This window comes from Aegilops tauschii, chromosome 6 (assembly GCF_002575655.3).
Source record: "Aegilops tauschii subsp. strangulata cultivar AL8/78 chromosome 6, Aet v6.0, whole genome shotgun sequence".
Taxonomy (NCBI): Eukaryota; Viridiplantae; Streptophyta; class Magnoliopsida; order Poales; family Poaceae; genus Aegilops; species Aegilops tauschii.
Window position 1 is genome coordinate 204806197 of NC_053040.3, and position 26095 is coordinate 204832291.

Below are 26095 nucleotides of genomic sequence, written 5' to 3' on the forward strand. Positions count from 1 at the left end.
GATGAACTAGGGTTTTAGAGGAATGGTGCTGGTGAAGATGTTGATGGAGATTGACCCCCTCCCGATGAGAGGATCGTTGGTGATGACGATGGCGATGATTTCCCCCTCCCGGAGGGATGTTTCCCCAGCAGAACAGCTCCGCCGGAGCCCTAGATTGGTTCCGCCTCGTGGCGGCGGTGTTTCATCCCGAAAGCTTGCTTATGATTTTTTCCAGGGTAAAAGACTTCATATAGCAGAAGATGGGCATCGGAGGCCTGCCAGGGGGCCCACGAGGCAGGGGGCGCGCCCAGGGGGTAGGGCGCGCCCCCACCCTCGTGGCCAGGGTGTGGGACCCCTCTGGTTGATTCTTTCTCCAGTATTTTTTATATATTCCAAAACGTGCCTCTGTGAAGTTTCAGGACTTTTGGAGCTGTGCATAATAGGTCTATAATATTTGCTCCTTTTCCAGCCCAGAATTCCAGCTGCCAGCATTCTCCCTCTTCATGTAAACCTTGTAAAAATAAGAGAGAAAAGGCATAAGTATTGTGACATAACGTGTAATAACATTCCATAATGCAATAAATATCAATATAAAAGCATGATGCAAAATGGACGTATCAGCGCTCGAGGCCGTATTCCTCGGCTGCCAGGACGTTAGTCCACCTGTCGTTGAGTAAATCTTGATCAGCTTGAAGCTGTTGCTGCTTCTTTTTCAGGCTCCTTGCAGTGGCTATTAGCCGGCGCTTAACGCGCTCCTGCTTGAGAGGTTCCTCTGGCATGATAAAGTCTTTCGTTGCCGAGGCTCACCTCATCCTCGGAGTGTGGGAGATAATTGTTGTCCTCCGAGTCTTCGTTTACGGCCTGTTCATCAGGGCTAACTTGCCCGTCTTCCCAATCGTCCTATTCGGAGGTTGGATCGACGGGCTCTTCTTCGTCTTCGGCATCGTCTAGAGTGTTGTCTCTCGTGCCGGTATTACTGTCTTTTCCGCGGCGTGATTTAGAGCGGCCCCGCTGATGTCGGTGCTTTGGTTGTATCTCAGGAGGTTTATCCTCAACTGGATCTTCTTTGTCATCGCCGTCACCCTCTTTGGGTGTATCCACCATGTACATGTCATACGAAGAGGTGGCTGTCCAGTGGCCGGTAAACGGCGGGTTTTCGGCCTGCTCCTCTCCGGCATCGTCGTCCACATCATCGATGTCTTCGGAGCCGTAGTCGAGCATGTCAGTTAAGTCCTCGATAGTGGCTATAAAGTGGGTGGTGGGTGGGACACAAAATTCCCTGCCCTCAGCCCCTAGTTCGGGCTGGGCGTAGTTCGGACGTTGCTCCTCTGTAATGACGAGGGATCGCATCAAGTCCAGAGCCTCGCTTAAAGGCGAGGTTTTGCCTGGGAGAAGAAAATCCGTGGAGTATGGCGGGAAGGAAACTCCTTGGCTGAGCTCACACGATGCTGACTCTGAGGGTTCAGAGCCAGTGTCCGGAGTGGAGTCCGGCTCCATGATGGTTGCCAGAGACACTACTTCCTCCGGCTCTCCCGTACTGGGTTTATCAACCGCATCTAGTCCGGTGGGCTTAGTAATCCCGTCTTCGGACCTGGCGATGCGCTCCGGATCTAAGGCCGGAGCGGAAGTTGGGGTCGCGAACCCTTAGAAGATCAAGTCTCCTCGGATATCAACGACATAGTCCAGATTTCCAAAACTAATCTGGTGACCTAGGGTGTAGCTGTCGATCTGCTCTAGATGGCCAAGCGAGTTGGCCCGCAATGCAAAGCCGCCGAACACAAAGATCTGGCCGGGGAGGAAAGCCTCCCCCAGGGAAGAATTGTTGTAGATGACTGATGGAGCCATCGAACCTTCTGATGACGACGCAGTGGAACTCTCAATGAAAGCACCAATGTCGGTGTCAAAACCGGCGGATCTCGGGTAGGGGGTCCCGAACTGTGCGTCTAAGGTCGATGGTAACAGGAGACGGGGGACACGATGTTTACCCAGGTTCGGGCCCTCTTGATGAAGGTAACACCCTACTTCCTGCTTGATTGATCTTGATGAATATGAGGATTACAAGAGTTGATCTACCACGAGATCGTAATGGCTAAACCCTAGCTGTCTAGCCTGTATGATTATGATTGCCTCTACGGACTAAACCCTCCGGTTTATATAGACATCGGAGGGGACTAGGGTTGTACAAAGGTCAGTTTACAGAGGAAGGAATCTACATATCCGAACGCCAGGCTTGTCATCCACGCAAAGGAGAGTCCCATCCGGACACGGGAAGAAGTCTTCTGTCTTGTATCTTCATAGCCCATCAGTCCGGCCCATGTCATATAGGCCGGCGCCCGAGGACCCCTTAATCCAGGACTCCCTCAGTGCATCAAGGACATAATTCTTCTGTGCATTAATGAGGATAATCCTCAGATCATGGACCCAGTCCGCATCATTGCTACTATCATCTTTCAACTTAGTTTTCTATAGGAACATATCAAAAACATAGGGGAGCTACAACGCGAGCTATTGATCTACAACATAGATATGCAAATACTATCAGGACTAAGTTCATGATAAATTAAGTTTAATTAATCAAATTACTTAAGAACTCCCACTTAGATTGACATCCCTCAAGTCATCTAAACAATACATGATCCAAATAAATAAAACCATATTCGATCATCACGTGAGATGGAGTAGTCATCAATGGTGAACATCTCTGTGTTGATCATATCTACTATATGATTCACGTTCGACCTTTCAGTCTCCAGTGTTCCGAGGCCATGTCTGTACATGCTAGGCTCGTCAAGTTTAACCCGAGTATTCCGCATGTGCAAAACTGTCTTGCACCCGTTGTATCTGAACGTAGAGCCTATCGCACCCGATCATCACGTGGTGTCTCAGCACGACGAACTGTCGCAACGGTGCATACTCAGGGAGAACACTTATACCTTGAAATTTTAGTAAGGGATCATCTTATAATGCTACCATCGTACTAAGCAAAATAAGATGCATAAAAGATAAACATCACATGCAATCAAAATATGTGACATGATATGGCCATCATCATCTTGTGCCTTTGATCTCCATCTCCAAAGCACCGTCATGATCTCCATCGTCACCGGCTTGACACCTCGATCTCCATCATAGCGTTGTGGTCGCCTCGCCAACTATTGCTTCTACAACTATCGCTAACGCATAGTGATAAAGTAAAGCAATTACATGGCGTTTGCATTTCATACAATAAAGCGACAACCATAAGGCTCCTGCCAGTTACCAATAACTTCTACAAAACATGATCATCTCATACAACAACGTATATCACATCATGTCTTGACCATATCACATCACAACATGCCCTGCAAAAACAAGTTAGACGCCCTCTACTTTGTTGTTGCAAGTTTTACCTAGCTGCTACGGGCTTCTAGTAAGAACCGTTCTTAACTACACATCAAAACCACAACAGTGATTTATCAAGTTTGCTGTTTTAACCTTCAACAAGGACCGGCCGCAGTCAAATTCGATTCAACTAAAGTTGGAGAAACAGACACCCGCCAGCCACCTTTATGCAAAACTAGTTGCATGTCTGTCGGTGGAACCGGTCTCATGAACGTGGTCATGTAAGGTTGGTCCTGGCCGCTTCATCCAACAATACTGCCGAATCAAAATAAGACATTAGTGGTAAGCAGTATGACGATCATCGCCCACAACTCTTTGTGTTCTACTCGTGCATATCATCTATGCATAGACCAGGCTCGGATGCCACCGTTGGGAAACGTAGCATGCAATTTCAAAAAAATTCCTACGCTCACGCAAGATCTATCTAGGAGATGCATAGCAACGAGAGGGGAGAGTGTGTCCATGTACCCTCGTAGACCGAAAGCGGAAGCGTTTGACAACGCGGTTGATGTAGTCGAACTTCTTGTCGTTCCGACCGATCAAACACCGAACGTATGACACCTCCGAGTTCTGCACACATTCAGCTCGATGACGTCCCTCGAACTCTTGATCCAGCAAAGTGTCGAGGGAGAGTTCTGTCAGCACGACGACGTGGTGACGGTGATGGTGAAGTGATCCGCGCAGGGCTTCGCCTAAACACTACGTGAATATGACCGGAGGCGTAAACCGTGGAGGGGGCGCCGCACACGGCTAGGAATCAATGTTGTGTGTTCTAGCGGTGCCCCCCCTCATATATATAGGTTGGAGGGGAGGAGAGGCAGCCAAGGGGGCGCCCCAAGTAGGAGGAATCCTACTTGGGCGCCTCCCAATTCCGCCTCCTCCTTCCATATTCATCCGGAGGGGGAAGGAAGGAGGAGGGAGGAGAAAAGGAATGGGGAGGCCGAATCCCTCCCCTTCCTTTCCCTCTTATCCTCTTTCCTTCCCCCTTATTTCGGCCTACATGGGGCGCACCAGCCCCCTAGGGGCTGGTCTGTCCCCTTCTTGGCCCATTAGGCCCATGTAGTTGCCGGGGGATGCTCGGAACCCCTTTTGGTGACCCGATATGTACCCGGTACCCCCAGAACACTTCCGGTGTCCGAATATCATCGTCCTATATATAAATCTTTACCTCTCGACCATTTCGAGACTCCTCGTCATGTCCGTGATCTCATCCAGGACTCCGAACAACATTCGGTCACCAAATCACATAACTCATATAATACAAAATCGTCATCGAACGTTAAGCGTGCGGACCCTACGGGTTCGAGAACTATTTAGACATGACCGAGACACCTCTCCGGTCAATAACCAACAGCGGAACCTGGATGCTCATATTGGTTCCCATATATTCTACGAAGATCTTTATCGGTCGTACCGTAATGACAACATATGTTATTCCCTTTGTCATCGGTATGTCACTTGCCCGAGCTTCGATCGCCGGTATCTTCATACCTAGTTCAATCTCGTTTTCGACAAGTCTCTTTACTCGTTCGGTAATACATCATCCCACAACTAACTCATTAGTCACATTGCTTGCAAGGCTTCTTATGATGTGCATTACCGAGAGGGCCCAGAGATACCTCTTCGATACTCGGAGTGACAAATCATAATCTCGATCTATGCCAACCCAACGAACACCTTCGAAGATACCTGTAGAGCATCTTTATAATCACCCAATTACGTTGTGACGTTTGATAGCACACAAGGCATTCCTCCGGTATCCGGAAGTTACATAATCTCATAGTCGAAGGAATATGTATTTGACATGAAGAAAGCAATAGCAATAAAACTGAACGATCAATATGCTAAGCTAACGGATGTGTCTTGTGCATCACATCATTCTCCTAATGATGTGACCCCGTTTATCAAATGACAACACATGTCTATGGTTAGGAAACTTAACCATCTTTGATTAACGAGCTAATCTAGTAGAGGCTTACTAGGGACACTGTGTTTTGTCTATGTATCCACACATGTATCAAGTTTCCGGTTAATACAATTATAGCATGAATAATAAACATGTATCATGATATAAGAAAATATAAAATAACAACTTTATTATTGCCTCTAGGGCATATTTTCTTCAATACCCCTATATTAGTGAACCGTAGGCAGTTCGGGAGGCAGCATGTCTTGCGGTGGAGAAGGGATGACAACATGTCCTCATCGAGACAGATTGTTTGATAATCCGAGATGAATGGAAGGATGGTACGTTCAGGTCCATGAAGACCATATATTCAGAGAGATTCAACCACTTCTCTCAAATTTGCAGGAATTTGATATTACCTACACTCGAAGAGACGCCAATGAGGTAGCTCATAGGTGTGCTTAGGAATCTGTAATTAGTGTTTTCAGTGTAACCTCTTTTCATGTATGAGTTGTTGCCTGCTCTTGTGCAGTCGGACTCTGTTCGCCAATACGTTGAATAAAATGTCTTGAATGACGGTTTAAAAAAAAGACTGGGATACTGAGAGGGCACCATCTGAACCCATGGGCATATGCACCCATTTTTCAAAAATGTATTTTAAGCATGTTTTAAAATGTTAAAAAATTAAAAAGAAAATATCACGCATACATGTTCGCAAATGTCTGTACGTGGCACAAAGTTTTATGAAAAAATGTCTTTTTGTTTTGCCTCTGTAAAAAAGATAAATTTTAGTGCTTCTAAATAGTGTTCCACGACATAATTTTTTGTCTTTTTTGCACAGGCCACAATAAAAGTTATTTTTCCGTGAAACTTTATGCATGCACATAGAACATGGGGACGTATCCGTGTAATTTTTTTTCAGACGTTTTTAAAATTTAGAAATATGTTTTCCAAAGTGGGTTCATATGTATCCGGGTTCATCCACGCACTTCTCCTGAGATACTATCCAACTTCACGGGAAAGGCTTTTGAAGATGAGTCAATTCTCTCGCTATTGTTCTAAAAATATAAATTCTCTCGCTATCTCGCTCAAAAAAAAAGAAGAAGAAAAAAGCTCTTGCCATCACTCAAAACACCTTCCACCATCCCGTCCGTGCCTTTCCTCTTCCTCTCCTGACCTAGCTCAAGCTCCCATCTACCCAAGCTCCGACCCGACCCGACGCAGCTATAGAAAATATCTCCACTCTATCACCGCCGTGAGGCTGCTGAGGGCCACCGCCGACGCCTCAGACCTGCAACCCCTCTTCCCCTGCCCGCCCCCAACCCCGCCACCTCTCGCGCCCCCCGTGATGTCCCGGTGGGCGCCGGAGATCAAGGTCTATAGCCGCAGGAACCCCCGCAAAAACCCTAAACCCCCTCCTGAAGGCCCTACCCCCGACCCCAATCCCCCTCCAGAACCTAGCCCCGACCCCAATCCCCATCCAGAACCTTGCCCCATTCCTAATTCCGACCCCCTTGAGCAAACCCTAGCCTCGTTCCGTCGCTCGATTCGTCGCTCGGAGGCTGAGGATGCGGTGCCGCCGCTCTCCGATCCGGCCGCACCGACTTCCCCTCCTCCTCTTTCTCCCACATCGTCGCCGCACGGGGCACCGGCTGCCGCCTCCGGCGATTTCTCCTCCGGCCTTGCCCGGGATGGCGCCGCCGTTCCAAACGGTCATGCCGACATCGACATCCGGGCGGCCGCGGATGACAAGGCTCGGAAGCGCAGGGTCCGGAGCGAGCTGCGTCGGCAGCTTGCGTCAGAGCTCGACCAGGTACGCGTGCTCTCCAAGCGCCTCAAGGCGGCTGGCGAGGCCTTGGCAGTTGAGGCATCCCAGCCCGTACCTCGGCCACCGCCTCTGCTCACTGCTGGGTATGTGCAACCCCAGTTCTCAGGCAGTGATGCTGTGACGCCCGTACCGGCCCCAGTTACTGCTTCTGTTCCTCCTGTCCGCTCGTTTCTGCCACGCCGCCCGCTAATTGTGCCAGAAGTTCACACAGAATCACTTGACAAGGAAAAGCGAACACCAAAGGCCAATCAGCTTTACCAAAATTCAGAGTTCTTGCTTGCCAAAGATAGGATACCGCCATCAGATTCACATGGCCGGAAGAAAACCAAGCACCACAAGAAGAAACACCGTTCCTCGTCAGCTCATGGTGCAGGTTACAACGCTGAGCAGCGACTCTACTCGCATGCATTTAAGAAGTCTTCATCACTGCTGTCCCGACTAATGAAGCACAAATTTGGGTGGGTGTTTAACAAGCCTGTTGATCCTGTTGCACTTGGGTTGCATGACTATTTTGCCATTATTAAGCACCCGATGGATCTTGGCACTATAAAGGGGCAGCTTACTCGTGGGCATTACAGGGACCCAAAGGAGTTTGCTAATGATGTACGGCTAACATTCCATAATGCCATGACGTATAATCCCAAAGGGCAGGATGTGCATTTCATGGCTGAGCAATTGTTAGGAATTTTTGAAGCTCAGTGGCCTGAGATTGAGGCTGAGGTTGACTACCTTGCATCATGCCCACCTTTGCCGAAGAAGTTTCCACCTCCCCCGATAGACTTGCGCTTACTAGAGAGGTCAGATTCCTTAAAGCACCATATGGCGCTGGACTCCAAGTCAAGGCCGATAAATCATACTCCCATTAGTGTCCGCACTCCATCATTGAAGAAGCCAAAGGCAAAGGATCTGGATAAAAGAGATATGACGATAGATGAGAAGCGTAAACTTAGCAATAACCTTCAGAACTTGCCTCCTGAAAAGCTTGATATTGTTGTGCAGATCATTAAGAACAAGAATCTTTCAGTTAGGCAGCATGAAGATGAGATTGAGGTTGAGATAGATAGCATGGATGCGGAGACACTTTGGGAACTTGATAGATTTGTTGCTAACTTCAAGAAGAACCTGAGCAAGCAAAAGAGGAAGGCTGAGCGTGCAATGCTTGCAAGGCAAGATGTAGAGTTGCGTGCTCTGCATGCTGCACAACAAACAGTATGAACAGTCGATCATTCTTAATCTAGCAATAGTTCTGTAGCTAAGGAAATCGTATAATTGGTGCTGAATTACAGTTTCTTTGTATTGCAGAGTCAACAACCTAACATTGGTGAAAAATCTCCAAAGCTAAGTAAGTCCTTTATCGCCCTGATTCATTCATCCTAAAAGTAAAAGCACATGATAAGGCGATTATGAAAGTACGACTTTTCTTATGCACAGATTTGATGGTGGGCGAGCAATTAGCAACTTCTGTGCCAGACCAAAATAATAATAATATACCGAGTGCCAGTAGATCTAGCAGCTCAAGCAGCTCCAGCAGTGATTCAGATTCCTCTTCTAGTGGTAATATTTCCTTCTGTTTTGGTTTTACCTTGTGTATTTGACTTCTAGTCTATCTTTAGTTGTTTACATTTGTATTGAGCGAATGATTAGGCTGCAGTATAATGGTATAGCCTAATCATTAATGATCGTCTTGGCAGACTCGGACAGTGACAGCTCTTCTACAGATGGATCAAATGCTGCCAATTCATCTTGAGACATAGGTAGGTTTTGGTAATTATAAATATGTATTGGTTGCTTAGAAATTAGCAGGATGTATTTGTGTTATTATAAAGTGACAGCTATTTGTTCCTTCATTTATTCAGTAAGTATTTCTTAGGCAATTGCTAATACTGTTGTTCAAAAGAAAATAACAATAGTAAGTATTTCTTGCTAGTGTGTTGGTTGGTATCGCGTGCATGTTATTTTTTGCATTGTTGACTTTCTACACCCAGATAAATCTTAAAATTTTCTGATCCCACATGATATGTTAAAGCGCAGTGATCTGATAACAGCAACTTAGGCCTCCTTTGGTTTAGAGGAATCTTGTAGGAATTTCATAGGATAGGATTTCTATAGAAAAAATTTCTTTAGAGCCCTTTGGTTTGTAGGAATGGAATCCTATTCCTATGGAGGAATTCTTCCTATCCTCCACATTTCATAGGAAAATAAACATTAGCCTAGACTCAATGGAAAAAATCCTATGATGTGAATCAAAGGGCATCTCCTTTCCTATTACTACTCATAGGATTTGAGATACATGTCATCTCATCTCCTATGATTTTCCTATTCCTACGATTTTTCTACTCTATGAACCAAAGGAGGCCTTAGCATTTTGGGAACATACAACCTGCCTAACAGAGTATAGGGTTTACACATTTTCTTATGTGAGAATTAGGAGAAAACATTTTTAGTGTATACCACCAATTATAAGGACAAACAATACATTGTTATGAGAGTGTAATTGGGTTTGAAGAAATTATGAGGTGTGACTACACGAGGAGATAATATCCTGATACATACCTCAATTTCTAACTTTGCGTACTTAATGTCATTGATTCTTGCCCTTATGATTAGTTTGATTTCCGGCTCGATACAAGCAAAATGTGGATAATAAGCTCATCTATGATGAAATGATCCAGGACTTGGAAAATTACAGACACATAAAGTTTAGATACTTTTAAGGAAGTAATTAGTTTCCATCTATCATATTGTCCATTTATTGAACTTAGGTTTCCTGGGTAGTTTCTTTTGTTTGGTTTACCTAAAAGTAGCCATGTTTGGCCGGTCTTTGATTAGGGTTTCTGAGTACAAGCTAGATAAGTTGGCAAAAACAATCTAGCTTATCAATGGTAATCTGTCTGCAAAGCAGCTTGGGCACTGGTAGTACACTAGTACTGGAACATAACCATACAACTCAATATTTCTCACTTGCAAACATAAATGCCACTTGCCATGCTCATAATTTTGTCTTTGCCCATCGCCTACTGTTTGTTGGTGGGCTGCCTGTTTGCTCCCTACAGTTGATTCTATCTATATGGGCATAACAGAATTATGATGTGTGGGTAGCACCCCTCTGATGATAGCAAACAAGTTGACGGCTACCTCCATGGTAGCAACAACTCTGGTGGTGGAAAATGCACTTGCGGGAAAGGCTGGGGGCTCCTGGTGACAACCTTGGGTCCAATTCGTTGGAAAGTGGTGCAGAAGGGGGTAGAGGCTGGCTGATATTATTCGTAGAAGGTCATAACTCATAAGTTAATGGGGTTACAGGTTAGGATTGTTGGGATGGCCCAAGATACCGCGTGCTTGTCTAGATTGTAAGGTGATACCTGGAGAGAGTCTTGTCCCTCAACATAAGCTTGTGGTGGCTGACTTCCGCTTTCGGATTCGTGTCCAGCGGGATAAGCGCGCCTAAGTCTCTAGAACGAAATGGTGGAAGCGCAAGGAGGAGACAACTCAGGCTTTCAAGGAGAGGGTCATTAAGGAGGGCCCTTGGAAGGAGGTGATGCAGACAATATGTGGATGAAGATGGCAACTTGCATTCTATGGTGGCTTCAGAGGAGTTTGGAGTGTACGGAGTGTCCAGGGGAAGAAGCGAAGCTAAAGATACCTAGTGGTGGAACGATGATGTCCGGAAGGCTATTAAGGAGAAGAAAGATTGGAGTGCAGACAACATAGAGTAGTACAAGGTGGCATAGAAGGCTGCAAAGCGAGCCGTGAGTGAAGCAAGGGCTCGGACTTATGAGGACCTCTACCAACACTTAGACACGAAGGAAGGCTAAAGGGACATCCGTAAGATGGCCAAGATCTGAGAGAGGAAGACGAGGGATGCTGAACAAGTCAAATGCATCAAGGACGGAGCAGACCAGCTCCTAGTGAAGGACGAGGAGATTAAACATAGATGGCGGGAGTACAACATTGTGATCCTTCCTTGAGCCCTTAACTCTTTGCGGATGATGTGGTGCTAGTCGATGATAGTCGAACGGGAGTTATTATTAGAAAGCATCAAAGAGCTATGGAGACAAACCTTGGAATTGAAAGATGTTAGGCTTAGTAGAACTAAAACCGAGTACATGAGGTGCGGTCTCAGTACAACTAGGGAGGAGGAGGAGGTTAGCCTTGATGGGCAGGTGGTATCCTAGAAGGACACTTTTCGATATTTGGGGTCAATGTTGCAGAAGGATGGTGATACCGATGATGTGGGCCATCAAATCAAAGACGGATGGATGAAGTGGCGCCAAGCTTCTGTGTTCTTTGTGACGAGAGTGCCACGAAAGCTATAGGACGGTGATTCGACCCGCAATGTTGTATGGCCCCGAGTGACACAATGAAGGATCGAGTCCAGAATGATGATATACGAGATAGAGTTGGGGTAGCCTCAATTGAAGAGAAGCTTGGCCAACATCGTTTGAGATAGTTTGGGCATATTCAGTGCAGGCCTCCAGAAGCTCTAGTGCATAGCGGACGGCTAAAGCGTCTTGATAATGTCAAGAGAGGTTGGGGTAGACCAAACTTGACATGGGAGAAGTCTGTAAAGAGATCTGAAGGACCGGAATATCACCAAAGAACTAGCCTGTTATGACCGGCATACTAAGGGCTTAGCCCAATTAGTTTTGGCCCAGTTTATCTTATCGTTATTAGGGGCTTAGCCAAATTATCTTATTAGGAGGATTATATAAACTCGTGTAAGGACCCGTTTTGGGATTAAGCAATAAGCAATCATATTTGCTCGGCTTCCTTAGGGAGGCGGGAGACCTAACCCTAGCCGCCGCCCCTGGTCTCTTTCTCTCTCTCTCTCTCTCTCTCTCTCTCTCTCTCTCTCTCTCTCTCTCTCTCGCACACGCAACGACGGCGCCCCAGCGCCGGCGACCACGTCTTCCTCCACGCCATCCCTCCTTCCACCCCTACAACCTGAGACCACGCCCTGGTAGGGATCCGGTTCCTACCAATTTGGTATCAGATAGCTTCGGTGTGATCATGTCCTTGCCGCCGCCCACCCCGACCCTCCCGCTGCCGACCGCGACGACCGCCCCGATGGCCACCACGGCCAGCGCCCCGCTCTTGCCGGTGCCGGTCACCTCCGCCTCGCCCGACCCCGCCGTCTTTACCCCAGAGGAGATGACGCCTGCCATTCGGGATCTCACCCAGGCTGTCACGGGCATCTGCATGTTCCTCGCGAGATCCTATGGGCCGCAGCCGCTTGTGCCCTTCGCCACCGCCCCGCCGCCGCAGCAGCCGCCATCCTCGGCGACCCCCGCGCCGCCGCCATGCAGCAGCCGCCACCAGCGACGAACCCCGTCGCCTCCACCATGCAGCAGGGGCAACAGCTGCAGCCGCTGCCACCGGCGACCGCGGCCCTGGGCGTCCCGACGACGGGCTCGGGGGTGCCCATCCACCAGGTCCGGTTTCCCCCGTCGCCGTCTCCGTTACCGGCTTGGCTCGCTGGGTCCCTTGAGCCGGTCTACACGACGGACTCGGTCGGGCCGCACGTGCTGCCCCCGCCGGCGACGCACCCGGCCATGCAGTTTTGCGGGTCCTCGGGCTCCGCCGAGCCCTTCGCCAGCGTCGACGGGCCCCTGTTCCAGGGCGGTACCCTGATGCCCGCCTACTCGGCCCCGTCCTCGCTGCCCCGTGCTGACGAGGCGCACCCGCCCGTCGTCCACGCCCAGCCGCCACCGAGATTCTCCAAGCTGGAGTTCGTGACCTACGACGGCACTGTCGACCCCCTGAATTGGCTCAACCAATGCGACCAATTTTTCAGGGGACAGCGCACGCGCGCGTCCGACCGCACCTGGATTGCCTCGTATCATCTCCGAGGAGCCGCGCAGCCGTGGTACTACGCCCTTGAACAGGACGGGGGCGGCATGCCACCATGGGAGCGCTTCCGCGATTTGTGCCTCTTGCGCTTCTGTCTGCCTATACGCGGGAGCTGTCTGGCGGAGCCTGGGCGTGGATATGCGCGGACCACAGGACCTCCGGACGGCCATGTACTACGCCCACGCGTTCGAGCGTCGTTCGGTGGCCATCCAGCAGGTGCCACCGCCCCAGGCTGCTGGGCCGCCACCCTGGCCGGACGTTCCCGCGCAGGGTCGGCTTGCCCAGGCTCCCGCGGCGCCCCTCGCCGCGGCTGCGGCATGCCCGTTCCGCCGGCTCACCCCGGCCGAGCAACTCGAGCATCGCCGCCAAGGGTTGTGCTTCAACTGCGATGAGCCCTACGCACCGGGCCATGTCTGCCCACGACTCTTCTACTTGGAGGCTGCAGACTACATTGAGGAGGACCCCGCCGCCGCCGGGCTCCGCGACCAGCCCGGCCCAGTTGACACGGAGGTGTTTGGCGGCCGTTGATCTTTCCCGCCTTCCAGCTCGAGGACGAGTTGTTTGTGCAGGCGGGGAGAGATGTTATGACCGACATATTAAGGGCTTAGACCAGTTAGTTGTGGCCCAGTTTATCTTACCGTTATTAGGGGCTTAGCCCAATTATCTTATTAGGAGGATCATATAAACTCGTGTAAGGACCTGTTTTGGGATTAAGCAAGAAGCAATCATATTTGCTCGGCTTCCTTAGGGAGCCGGGAGACCTAAACCCTAGCCGCCGCCCCTGCTCTCTCTCTCGCGCGCGCACGCAACTACGGCGCCCCAGCGCCGGCGACCATGTCTTCCTCCTTCCACCCCTACAACCTGAGACCACGCCCTGGTAGGGATCCGGTTCCTACCATAGCCATGGACAGGGGTGCGTGGAAGCATCCATGTGCCAGAACCATCAGTTGGTTGCGAGATCTTGTGGGTTTCAGCCCTAGCCTACCCCCAACTTGTTTGGGTCTGAAGGCGTTGTTGTTTGATTTGTTAGTTAAGCAATATGGACAATAGGATCGGCGTCTAATTCTTGTTGGACCAACATTTAAGTGCATTCACACAAACTGGCGAGATGGGCATGGGTGGAATTATGATGGGTGTGTTTGGTCTTGAGCCCAAGCTACCCATACCAAACATTTGGCTAGCTAATATTTTGGTGAAGCTTTTGCTTGCCCATGAATTGGCCAACATTGGCTAGAAAAATAATTAGAGTTGCTAATTAGTCATTGGCAAGCCAAAATATTGGCAACCATCCAAACGATCACCAAATTTTTGGTCATCACCAAATAATTGGTAGGGTCATATTCTCATTCACCCGGAAGAGATGTTGCACACTTGAACATGCCCACGAGCACCAAAGTAGGAACATATGCACGTATGAGCTAGTAAATGTGTAAATCTCCATCCACCTTCTAGCTTCAGTTTTAGGCTTTGAAGCCAATCGGTATCTAGAACTTTTGTTTCTATCTCCTGAAAACATGAGCTATGGTCATCACCAAAATTGCTGCATCACCCTATTTTCACCCCAGTTAGTAGTCTAGGTTGATCTTTTGTTTCTATCTCCTGAAAACATGAGCTGTCTGACTTCATCAACGGTGGAAACGCATGGTGATTTAGTGGAAAGGAGCTATGGGCAGGGCTACTCGTGGCTGGAACACAGCCCCTGCTGACAACCTGTGCTAGTGTCTAAAGGTTTCTTCCATTGGCACCATAAGTCATTTGCGGAGAATTTCCATTTCTGCAACATGTGGAGTTGAAAGGAAAGAGTGGAGCAAAATTTGTGGTGTAGGTTTATTTTCGCACCCTAAGCTGCTCTTCGCAAAAGCTAGACCAGGATGGCAGGAACCGAACATGATTAGGGCAGTAGCTAGGACAAACATGTCATTATTATTTGGAGAATTTTTGCAATGCGTTATTTTGAGCACAAACCTTGGTACGCATATGCCATTATGATTTACTAACTTTTTCTGGAAAAAAAAACTACGGACAACTTTGTATTCTTATCATTTTCTTCCGCACAAGGTCTTTCCAGTGCATAGGTGCTTAGATGAGATGCTAACTGCATGAAAGAGCTTAGCGACTAAACTCTCCAATGCGTAGGTGCTTAGCTTGTTGCTAAGCTTTCTTCATTTCATGAGTTGTAGACTGTAAATTGTGTTTTTGTGTAGGTACGCGCGCCTAGCATCGTTTCTTCCTGGGGTCACCAAACTCCTCTCTCTCCTCTTAATTACCTTGCCACATAAGAGTTTTTTGCCTAGTTGGTAGGCATTAGATAGCACCTGTACAAGGTGGAGCATTGGGAAAGTGGCCTGTATGAGATGAGTCAGTCACCCAAGTAATTTGTTTGTAAACGTGTTGGTTATTTCAGGTGGTATCACTAATTCGCTGGAGCCTTAAATTTTCTACTTTAGTAATATGTTTTCCTTCTAAGGAGCATTGCCATGATGGACCATCACTCAGCCTCAGGATCCTCTTGATTCTGCATACACCTGTAGTTTTCTTCTGCAGTGCTACTTCTGTTCACTACTACTATGAATTGTTGCACTGCCATCTGCTTCATTTACCTGTTCAGCTTGTAATCTGTAAAATGCTCTGCTATTTTCCTTAAGTTTATCTCATTTTTGATCGTGGTTACCTTCTCCTGATTTGCAGGTTCAGGACTCCGTCTAATAGACAATAACTGTCTAATTGTATTTGGCATGAGAATGCCTTAGTGATTGTACATGTTTGTCTCTGTCTCTTAGGTATCTCAAGTAGCTGCTGGGATGTTAGATGAAGGCAGTATTCTACCAAGGTTTGTTTGTTCCCCAGCTGAAGGAAAGATAACCTGGCTCCGGAATTATGTAGCCTGTACATTAGACGCACATTGAGCATTATGTCTAGGAAGGTGATTGTTGTGTCTGCATTAACAAGCCATATTGTCCTGTTTATTCAACGGTTTTGGCAGTGTTTCAATATACCAGGTGATGTTCTTACTGTTACGGTTTAGCATTCAGCTGTTCTTGGATTGTAAATTTTCAAGTAATTCTTGACTGGGACGTTTTAAATGTTTTTGACACCCTTGGTCTTGTCATCATTGACGCTGATGCAAGTCCATGTTTCGTGGTGGCGTATGCTTAGTTGCAAAGGGTTGTGATTTGCAAGTGCAAGGAATGTTTATCCAGTAAGACTCGCAAAGCTGCTGAGTCACTTCATGTTTTGTTTCTTTGTACGCCAAAGCTGCTGAGTCACTTCATGTTTTGTTTCTTTCTACGCTGCGGTGACCCGTTCAGGAGCTTTCTTGGGGATTCTGCTGCCGTGAGCTTTGTTGATTTGTTGAGGCTTTGCAAGCCTGATCGTTTCAAAACCCAATTGGGGACATTAAACTTGCCTGCGCACTGGCATAGGGAAATCAGCTCGGCGGTTTGAGACGGTAATGGTTATCTTCCTCCAGTGGGCTTCCATTATTCAAAAACCATACGTTTTAGTTCCAGCATAATTTTTAAAAACAATCATGTGCACTAAGTAATCTAGTGTACAACACAATTTCATACTATATTCTTTAAACACCTTAACGACATCAAATAACCACATATAAAACCATGATGCTCCCCTAAATGTCAGTTCCATGCTCTACACTTCATATTTAGCAGTGCACAACCAACTCTCAAATTTATACTTAATTTGACTACAAGAAATGGACAAATGATGGTCCATTTATATACTGTAAGCAATATACTTTATTCAACCATTCTTCTTATATAGAGATGATTACCAGAAAAAAAATTCACATAGTCATAAAATGCATAGTTATTCTTTCGGTCCAAAAGGTAATTTAAGAATGGAAAACTAACAACGGAGGCTGTTATTTCAAACTAAATCAGATAATTCAATGATGTTGTCCAGTTAATCAAGTGTAAATGGTATTCCATGTGTGACTTTGAAACCCCAAAGCAGTGGCCATATATTAAATTGGCTTGCTTGTGAAAAACGACACAAATGACCCTTTTCAAAAACTTAAGCACAAAATGAACCCTGTTTGATTTTTCTTCTTCATAAAATGACCCATTTTCATGATGCCCGGCCTCGGGACGCCATGCTACACAACACGACGCTCTGATCAAGGGCGCCATGCTGTAGATCAGCCACACACCAGGATGACGCCTTGGCCTAGGGGCAAGTGGAACAAAGGAGAAGAAGAAAGAACAGAGGCATAGTCGTCCCTCACGCCCCCCTCCCCCCCTCCCCCCCAAATGTTGTGGATCTGAGCTAAAAAATTGTGGATCCTCTTCCCCTTCAATCCCTAAGGTATTTTCCTTCATGACCATAGTTTTATTGGTCGAAATCTCCGCATTGGATCTATTTGGTGAAAACCTAGTTCATCCTTTTTTTTTTTCAAATTTCATTGGATATTTGTACGACAGGGTTAGGGATTCGGTAGGTATGGTTTAGGATTTGTATGCTAGGATCAGGGATTTGGTAGGTAATATAGTTTTTAGCTTAGGGTAGGGTTTGTGCATATTTGGTGCATCCAAGATTTAGTGCATACAAAAGATTTAGTGTATGTATGTATTTGCACATGTATGTATGTATTTGCACTTGTATGGATATTTGCACAATAACAATGAGCCTTACGATACATTGTAATTTTGCGCAGGATGTCCTTTATCCATGTGTCGTACGATAAATTGCAACATGGGCGGATGACAGAGGAAGAAAGTGCTTTTGATCAGCTTCACCTAAGGTCCGGTGGGGGTTCATGATAAGACGAAGTATGAAGAGCGATACGCGAAGTATATCCGGAAGACTGGGCTTCTCCCTTCCACCACACTCGTGTCTTGTTCGACGCCAAAGATGTGCCCTTGTGCCATCATGACACTCATTGACTGGTGGCGTCTTGAGAAACATAGTTTCCACTTCCATTGTGGGGAGATGATCGTGACTTTGCAGGATGCTTCAATGATCCTAGCACTTCCTATCAAAGGAGATCCTGTTTGTTTTAGCATAGATTATGGGATGGCGTGACACTATGGTGAGACTCATCGGGAAGGACTCAGGGGTGCGAGGGAAGTCCCCTGATGCAACTTATCATTGGATTATTGGGAACTTCTGGGAGTGCCCGACTGATGCTGCTTAAGATACGGTGTAGCAGTATGCCCGGTCATACTTGTGGTATGTAATCAGTCGGGTTATTTTTTCCGGTGGTACTCGCGTGAACGCTTCCTTTATGTGGCTTACGTTGTTTTCTGGGTGGGAGCATGGACTCAGTTGGGATACCGCCACACTAGCTTATTTATACCGCCAGGTAACTAGTTGTTCATCGTATCTTCACAATTAGAATTGTTCTCTAGTTTGTATTTGTTGGGAAACGTTGCATGGAAAACAAATTTTTTTCTACGCACACGCAAGATCTATCAAGGAGATGCATATCAATGAGAGGGGGAGAGTGTGTCTACGTACCCTCGTAGATCGTAAGCGAAAGCGTTTGACAACACGGTTGATGTAGTCGAGCTTCTTCGCGTTCCAACCGATCGAGCACCGAACGTACGTCACCTCCGCGTTCAGCACACGTTCAGCTCGATGACGTCCTCCGCCTTCTTGATCCAGCAAGATGGCGAGGTAGTGGATGAGTTCCGGCAGACGATGGCGTGGTGACGGTGATGGTGAAGTGATCTCCGCAGGGCTTCGCCTAAGCACTACAAAAATATGACCGGGTGTGTAAACGGTGGTGGGGGGCGTCGCACACGGCTAGGCAATTGTCTGTTATGAGCTAGGCGCCCCCTCCCACATATATATAGGTGGGAGGGAGGGAGGAGCAGCCAAAGGGGGCGCCCGGAGGAATCCTACTTGGGTCTCTCCCAAGCCGCGCCCCCTGCCTTGTATAGGTGCGGGGGAAAGGCAGGGGAGGGTGGCGCCCCCCTTTCCTTTCTCCCATGAGAGGGAAAGGCAGGAGGGGCTAGCCCTCCCCCTTTCCTTCCCTAGGCTGGCCGGCCAGGGAGAGGGGCGCACTAGCCCCATGTGGGCTGGTCTGTCCCTCCCTTGGCCCATTAAGCCCATAACACCTACCGGGGGTGTCCGGAACCCCTTCCGGTGACCCGATGGCTACCCGGTGCATTCCAAAACCCTTTCGGTGTTTGAATACCATCATCCTATATATCAATCTTTACCTCTCAACCATTTTGAGACTCCTCATCATGTCCGTGATCTCACCCGGGACTCCGAACAACATTCGGTCACCAAATCATATAACTCATATAACACTATATCGTCAACGAACGTTAAGCGTGCGGACCCTATGGGTTCGAGAACTATGTAGACATGACCGAGACACCTTTCCGGTCAATAACCAATAGCGGAACCTGGATGCCCATATTGGCTCCTACATATTCTACGAAGATCTTTATCGGTCGAACCGTTATGACAACATACACAATTCCCTTTGTCCATCGGTATGTTACTTGCCCGAGATTCGATCGTCGGTATCTTCATACCTAGTTCAATCTCGTTACCGGCAAGTCTCTTTACTCATTCCGTAACACATCATCCTGTAACTAACTCATTAGTCACTTTGCTTGCAAGGCTTCTTATGATGTGCATTACCGAGAGGGCACAGAGATACCTCTCCGATACTCAGAGTGACAAATCCTAATCTCGATCTATGCCAACTCAACTAACACCTTCGGAGATACTTGTAGAGCATCTTTATGATCACCCAGTTACGTTATGATGTTTGATAGCACACAAGGTATTCCTTCGGTATCCGGGAGTTTCATAATCTCATAGTCGAAGGAATATGTATTTGACATGAAGAAAGCAATAGCAATAAACTAAACAATCAATATGCTAAGCTAACGGATGGGTCTTGTTCATCACATCATTCTCCTAATGATGTGATCCCGTTATCAAATGACAACACATGTCCATGGTTAGGAAACCTTAACCATCTTTGAGCAACGAGCTAGTTTAGTAGAGGCTTACTAGGGACACGATATTTGTTTATGTATTCACACATGTATTTAAGTTTCCGATCAATACAATTCTAGCATGAATAATAAACCTTTATCATGAATAAGGAAATTTAAAATAACAACTTTATTATTACCTCTAGGGCATATTTCCTGTAGTCTCCCACTTGCACTAGAGTCAATAATTTAGTTCATATCTCTATGTGATTAACACCCATAGTTCACATCGCCAAGTGACTAACACCCAAAGAGTTTACTAGAGTCAATAATCTAGTTCACATCGCCATGTGATTAATACCCAAAGAGTACTAAGGTGTGATCATGTTTTGCTTGTGAGAGAAGTTTAGTCAACGGGTCTGACACATTCAGATCCGTATGTATTTTGCAAATTTCTATGTCTACAATGCTCTGCAAGGAGCTACTCTAGCTAATTGCTCCCACGTTCAATACGTGTCCAACTTGAGTCTTAGAGTCATCTAGATCAGTGTCAAAGCTTGCATCGACGTAACTCTTTACGATGAACTCTTTATCACCTCCATAACCGAGAAACATTTCCTTAGTCCACTTTAAGGCACCTAAGGATAATTTTGACCGCTGTCCAGTGATCTACTCCTGGATCAGTATTGTACCCCCTTGCCAAACTCTTGGCAAGGTACACAACATGGCATACTTTATAGAACCTATGGCTGAGGCATAGGGAATGACTTTCATTCTCTATCTATCTTCTACTGTGGTCGGGTTTTGAGTCTTACTCAACTTCACACCTTGCAACACAGGCAAGAACCCTTTCTTTGACTGATCTATTTTGAACTTCTTCAAAACTTTGTCAAGGTATGTGCTTTGTGAAAGTCTTATTAACGTCTCGATCTATCCCTGTAGATCTTGATGCTCAATACGTAACTAGCTTCACCGAGGTCTTTCATTGAAAAATTCTTATTCAAATATCCTTTTATGCTATCCAGAAATTCTATATCATTTCCAATCAACAATATGCCATCCACATATAATATCAGAAATGCTACAGAGCTCCCACTCACTTTCTTGTAAATACATGCTTCACCATAAGTCTGTATAAAACGATATGCTTTGATCACCTCATCAAAGTGTATATTCCAACTCCGAGATGCTTGCACCAGTCCATAGATGGATCGCTGGAGCTTGCACACTTTGTTAGCACCTTTAGGATCGACAAAACCTTTTGGTTGCATCATATACAACTCTTATTTAAGAAATCCATTAAGGAATTTAGTTTTTGACGTCCATTTGCCAGATTTCATAATTATAAAATGCAGCAATTGCTAACATGATTCAGACTGACTTAAGCATCGCTACGGGTGAGAAGGTCTCATCATAGTCAACCCCTTGAACTTGTCGAAAACCTTTTGCGACAAGTCGAGCTTTGTAGATGGTGACATTACCATGAGCGTCTATCTTCTTCTTGAAGATCCATTTATTCTCAAGGGCTTGCCGATCATCGGGCAAGTCCACAAAAGTCCACACTTTGTTCTCATACATGGATCCTATCTCAGATTTCATGGCCTCAAGCCATTTATCAGAATCTGGGCTCATCATAGCTTCTTCATAGTTTGTAGGTTCGCCATGGTCTAGTAACATGACTTCCAGGACAGGATCACCGTACAACTCTGGTGCGGAACATGCTCTATGAAGGAAATATGCCCTAGAGGCAATAATAAAGTTATTATTTATTTCCTTATATCATGATAAATGCTTATTATTCATGCTAGAGTTGTATTAACCGGAAACATAATACTTGTGTGAATACATAGACAAACAGAGTGTCACTAGTATGCCTCTACTTGACTAGCTCGTTGATCAAAGATGGTTATGTTTCCTAGCCATTGACATGAGCTGTCATTTGATTAATGGGATCACATCATTAGGAGAATGATGTGATTGACTTGACCCATTCCGTTAGCTTAGCACTCGATCGTTTAGTATGTTGCTATTGCTTTCTTCATGACTTATACATGTTCCTATGGCTATGAGATTATGCAACTCCCGTTTACCGGAGGAACGCTTTGTGTGCTACCAAACGTCACAACGTAACTGGGTGATTATAAAGGTGCTCTACAGGTGTCTCCGAAGGTACTTGTTGGGTTGGCGTATTTCGAGATTAGGATTTGTCACTCCGATTGTCGGAGAGGTATCTCTGGGCCCTCTCGGTAATGCACATCACTTAAGCCTTGCAAGCATTGCAACTAACGAGTTAGTTGCGGGATGATGTATTACAGAACGAGTAAAGAGACTTGCCGGTAACGAGATTGAACTAGGTATTGAGATACCGACGATCGAATCTCGGGCAAGTAACATACCGATGACTAAGGGAACAACGTATGTTGTTATGCGGTCTGACCGATAAAGATCTTCATAGAATATGTGGGAGCCAATATGAGCATCCAGGTTCCGCTATTGGTTATTGACCAGAGACGTGTCTCGGTCATGTCTACATAGTTCTCAAACCCGTAGGGTCCGCACGCTTAACGTTTCGATGACAGTTATATTATGAGTTTATATGTTTTGATGTACCGAAGGTTGTTCGGAGTCCTGGATGTGATCACAGACATGACGAGGAGTCTCGAAATGGTCGAGACATGAAGATTGATATATTGGAAGCCTATATTTGGATATCGGAAGTGTTCCGGGTGAAATCGGGATTTTACCGTAGTACCGGAGGGGTTACAGGAACCCCCCGGGGGTTTAATGGGCCATAGTGGGCCTTAGTGGAGAAGAGGAGGGGCGGCCAGGGCAGGCCGCGCGCCCCCTCCCCCTCTAGTCTGAATTGGACAAGGAGGGGGGAGGGGGGGCGGCGCCCCCCTTTCCTTCTTCTCCTCCACCTCTTTCCCCCTCCACTCCTAATCCAACAAGGAAAAGGGAGGGAGTCCTACTCCTGGTGAGAGTAGGACTCCTCCTGGCGCGCCCCTCCTGGACGGCCGCACCTCCCCCTTGCTCCTTTATATACGGGGGCAGGGGGGCACCCTAGAGACACAACAATTGATCGTTTGATCTTTTAGCCGTGTGCGGTGCCCCCCTCCACCATAGTCCACCTCGATAATACTGTAGCGGTGCTTAGGCGAAGCCCTGCGTCGATAGAACATCATCATCGTCACCACGCCATCGTGCTGACGAAACTCTCCCTCAACACTCGGCTGGATCGGAGTTCGAGGGACGTCATCGGGGTGAACGTGTGCTGAACTCGGAGGTGCCGTACGTTCGGTACTTGTCGGAGTAAATGGCCACGGGTAGCCTAACCGACTCCCCCTGGCACTTCAAGAAATTATCAAGCCGATCGAGCCTTCAAGCATCCAAAGCACAGGGCTGCCTTCCCCTGGTCGGCTATCTCGCAGGCCGACTACCGGAAGGCGACCCGGCCTCAAAAAACATCCCGAAGATAACCACAAGATGGCCGACTCCAGGAAGCCGGCCCCAAGGGGACCGACTCCCAGAAGCCGGCCACAAGAAGACCGACTCCCAGAAGCCGGCCGAGACTGCACCCTCAAGGGCCGCGCCCACATAACGGTGATGAGACGGGGCGTGGCTACAGTACAGCATGCCACCCCCGAATCCCGGAGCACGCGTGGCCACAGTGCGCCGTACGGGTTGGCCATCCCCCGTCCGGTGTGGCACTGTTGCCATGTTGACCGTGACGCCACCCATGACAGGCGCCAGTACGGCCCGTGGGCGGCGGGCCCCTTCAGTCAGAGAGATGCTCGAAGGCGGTCAAGCCTCCCCCAGTCGGCCTGGGGCGTAGCCGGCTCCCAATAGCCGGCCACCTCCCTCCCTCGAAGTATGTGCATCATTAAGAAGACAAGACGAGGTAAGGCTACAGTGAGAGTCCGCCGGACGACGGCACTGTAGCCATGCTTGCCTCAGCAAAGCCCTCGTCATCAGGGGCGAGGCTACAGTAACCAGCAGCCGGCGGGACCCACCAGTCGGCGGGCCCCATCGGCCGGCGGAGAAGCCGGCGGATACAGACACTGACGGCCTGGACCCGCATCCAGCCGGATTACCATTGTACCCCTGGGGGGTAGGCCTATATAAACCCCCCAGGGCACCCAGGCAAAGGGTTGATCTCTTAGAATTTTAGACACCACATAGAGAGAAGAGGAGAGCTAGCCTTGCCCTTCTTCCTCCTCTAGCAAAACAGCTCAAGGAGCCACTTGTAGCCACTTGTGTTGATCTAGTGATCATGCGGAGACCCCGCAGAGCAGGACTAGGGGTGTTATCTCCACGGAGAGCCCCGAACCTGGGTAAGATTCGCCGGCATGCATGTCTTCGCCTTATCCCGTTTCCAGGCACCGGCGATGTCTTACTGGCTCACACAATGATAAGCCACCCGTTGGCATATGTCGCACCTACCACCCGACATTTGGCGCCCACCGTGGGGCCAGGTGCACCGTCGTCCGGAGACCTGTTCTGGACGGGAACCCATTTCCTTCCCAGCGAGCGTAGCCAGCCCGGCACGCCCGATGGCGCTTGCCCCGACGCGCTCCAAGGCGCCGACGACGCCTGCGCGGCGAGCTGCCTCGCCAATCTTCTTGGCGAGGCTCGCATCTCCGACGAGCCTGCACCCGACGCGGGCACAGACTGCCCCGAGAGCTGCCTCGTCAGCCTCCTCGACCAGCTTCACGTCTCCAGCGAGCCTGCTGTGGATTTGGAGTCGGCCGGCTCCACCGACCCGATGCTGGTCGACTCCGACACAGCATCGCTTGACGCCTTCCCCACCAACGTGGTGATCATCGACGACCCTCTTCCTCGAGCCGAGAGCGGCAGCAACGCTGTCACCGAGGTGCTGGTCATCAGCCACGGTGCCGTCTCAGGCGAGAACGCCGACGCCGACGCCGACGCCGAGACACTGGAGGCACGCCGCCTCGCCCTCGTCGTGGAAGGCCAGAAGATAGCATCCATGAGACGCCTCACTGAGGCTCACCAGCGCGAAGTCGACCGCGCCGCCTTTGGTACGCCGCCTCCTGGCGGGCCGAGCCGAGCCGGCATCGTCAAGAAGCGCAGCGCGGCCATCGCCAGCATGCTGGGAGCAGACCGCCCAGTCTACGCCACGCCACTCGAGAACATGCGTGCCGCTCAGGCGGCCGTAGACGAGCTGAACGGGCTGGGGGCCGACGAGCTCCCCTACATGACTAGACGCATCTAGCAGCTGATCGACTCGGCCGCAGAGCGGCATGAAGCCGGCGCCCGCGCTGAAAGTCCTCCCCCATGCCGAGAGCACGGCGCAACATCCCCGACGCCGACTGCAAGCGGCGTCCACGCAAGAAAAGACAAGGAGCCGGCTGCTAGCCGCAGTCGGACTCGGCTCACCATTGAGCGCGACGCAGAAGGCCGCCCCCGAGCTGTGGAACGACAAGGCAATCCGCCTCCTCCCCTGCCTCGTGGGGAGAGATATCCCACCCCGCCGCCTGTCACGCATCCGACTCTCGGCGACCGACTAGGCCACCACGAAGGAGTCAGCGAGAATGACGCCCGCCATCGGATTGACCGCCTAGCGCGATCCCTGGCGCTAGAAGAAGAAGATGATGTCGGCCCGCCTTGCTTTGGCCCCCGCATCCGCGACGAGCCCTTCCCCAAAGGGTTCTCACTCCCAAGAGACACGCCAAAGTACAACGACTCCGTGAAGCCGGAAGACTGGTTGATCGACTACTCCACCACAGTCAGCATAGCAAACGGCAACAGGCGCGTTGCCGTGAAGTACGTCCCGCTCATGCTTCAAGGCACGACACGCACCTGGTTGAACAGCCTCAAGCCCTACAGCGTCAACAGCTGGCTAGAATTCACGGAAGTCTTCATCCGCAACTTCACCAGCACATACAAGCGGCCTCCCAAGCCCCGCCAGCTTTCCTTGTGCGTCCAAGGGCCCAGCGAATCAACTCGCGACTACCTCACGCGTTGGGCCGAGCTCCGCAACTCCTGCAAAGGGGTGCACGAGGTTCAGGCCATAGAGTACTTCACCGCCGGGTGCCGAGAGGGCACCCTCCTCAAGCACCGACTCCTCTGCGACGAGCCGACTACCCTCGACGAGCTGCTGATCATAGCAGACAAGTACGCCATGGCCGACTCTTCAATGAAGACTGAGCTTCGAGTGGATGCCTCTGGAAAGGTGCTCGTTCCGGCTCCCAAGATGCCGGCCGGTGATTCCAA

The 26095-nt window shown here is 48.8% G+C and overlaps 1 protein-coding gene across 1 annotated transcript; it reads left to right on the plus strand.

The window, feature by feature from the left end:
• The first annotated feature begins 6284 nt into the window (after positions 1–6284).
• LOC109743147 (uncharacterized) lies at positions 6285–15961 on the plus strand. Its single transcript, XM_040392358.2, has 5 exons — positions 6285–8303; positions 8397–8436; positions 8526–8648; positions 8786–8848; positions 15633–15961. Exons 1-4 carry the CDS (start codon positions 6300–6302, stop codon positions 8839–8841), a joined length of 2223 nt encoding a protein of 740 aa, XP_040248292.2. The 5' UTR covers positions 6285–6299; the 3' UTR covers positions 8842–8848; positions 15633–15961.
• The last annotated feature ends 10134 nt before the right edge of the window (positions 15962–26095 follow it).

Excerpts from the sequence above, each read along its gene's own strand:
- LOC109743147 (XM_040392358.2), top strand. The coding sequence starts at position 6,300 with ATGAGTCAATTCTCTCGCTATTGTTCTAAAAATATAAATTCTCTCGCT. Across the intron at positions 8,304-8,396 it reads TGCATGCTGCACAACAAACA|AGTCAACAACCTAACATTGG; the intron begins GTATGAACAGTC and ends TTTGTATTGCAG. Across the intron at positions 8,437-8,525 it reads TGAAAAATCTCCAAAGCTAA|ATTTGATGGTGGGCGAGCAA; the intron begins GTAAGTCCTTTA and ends TCTTATGCACAG.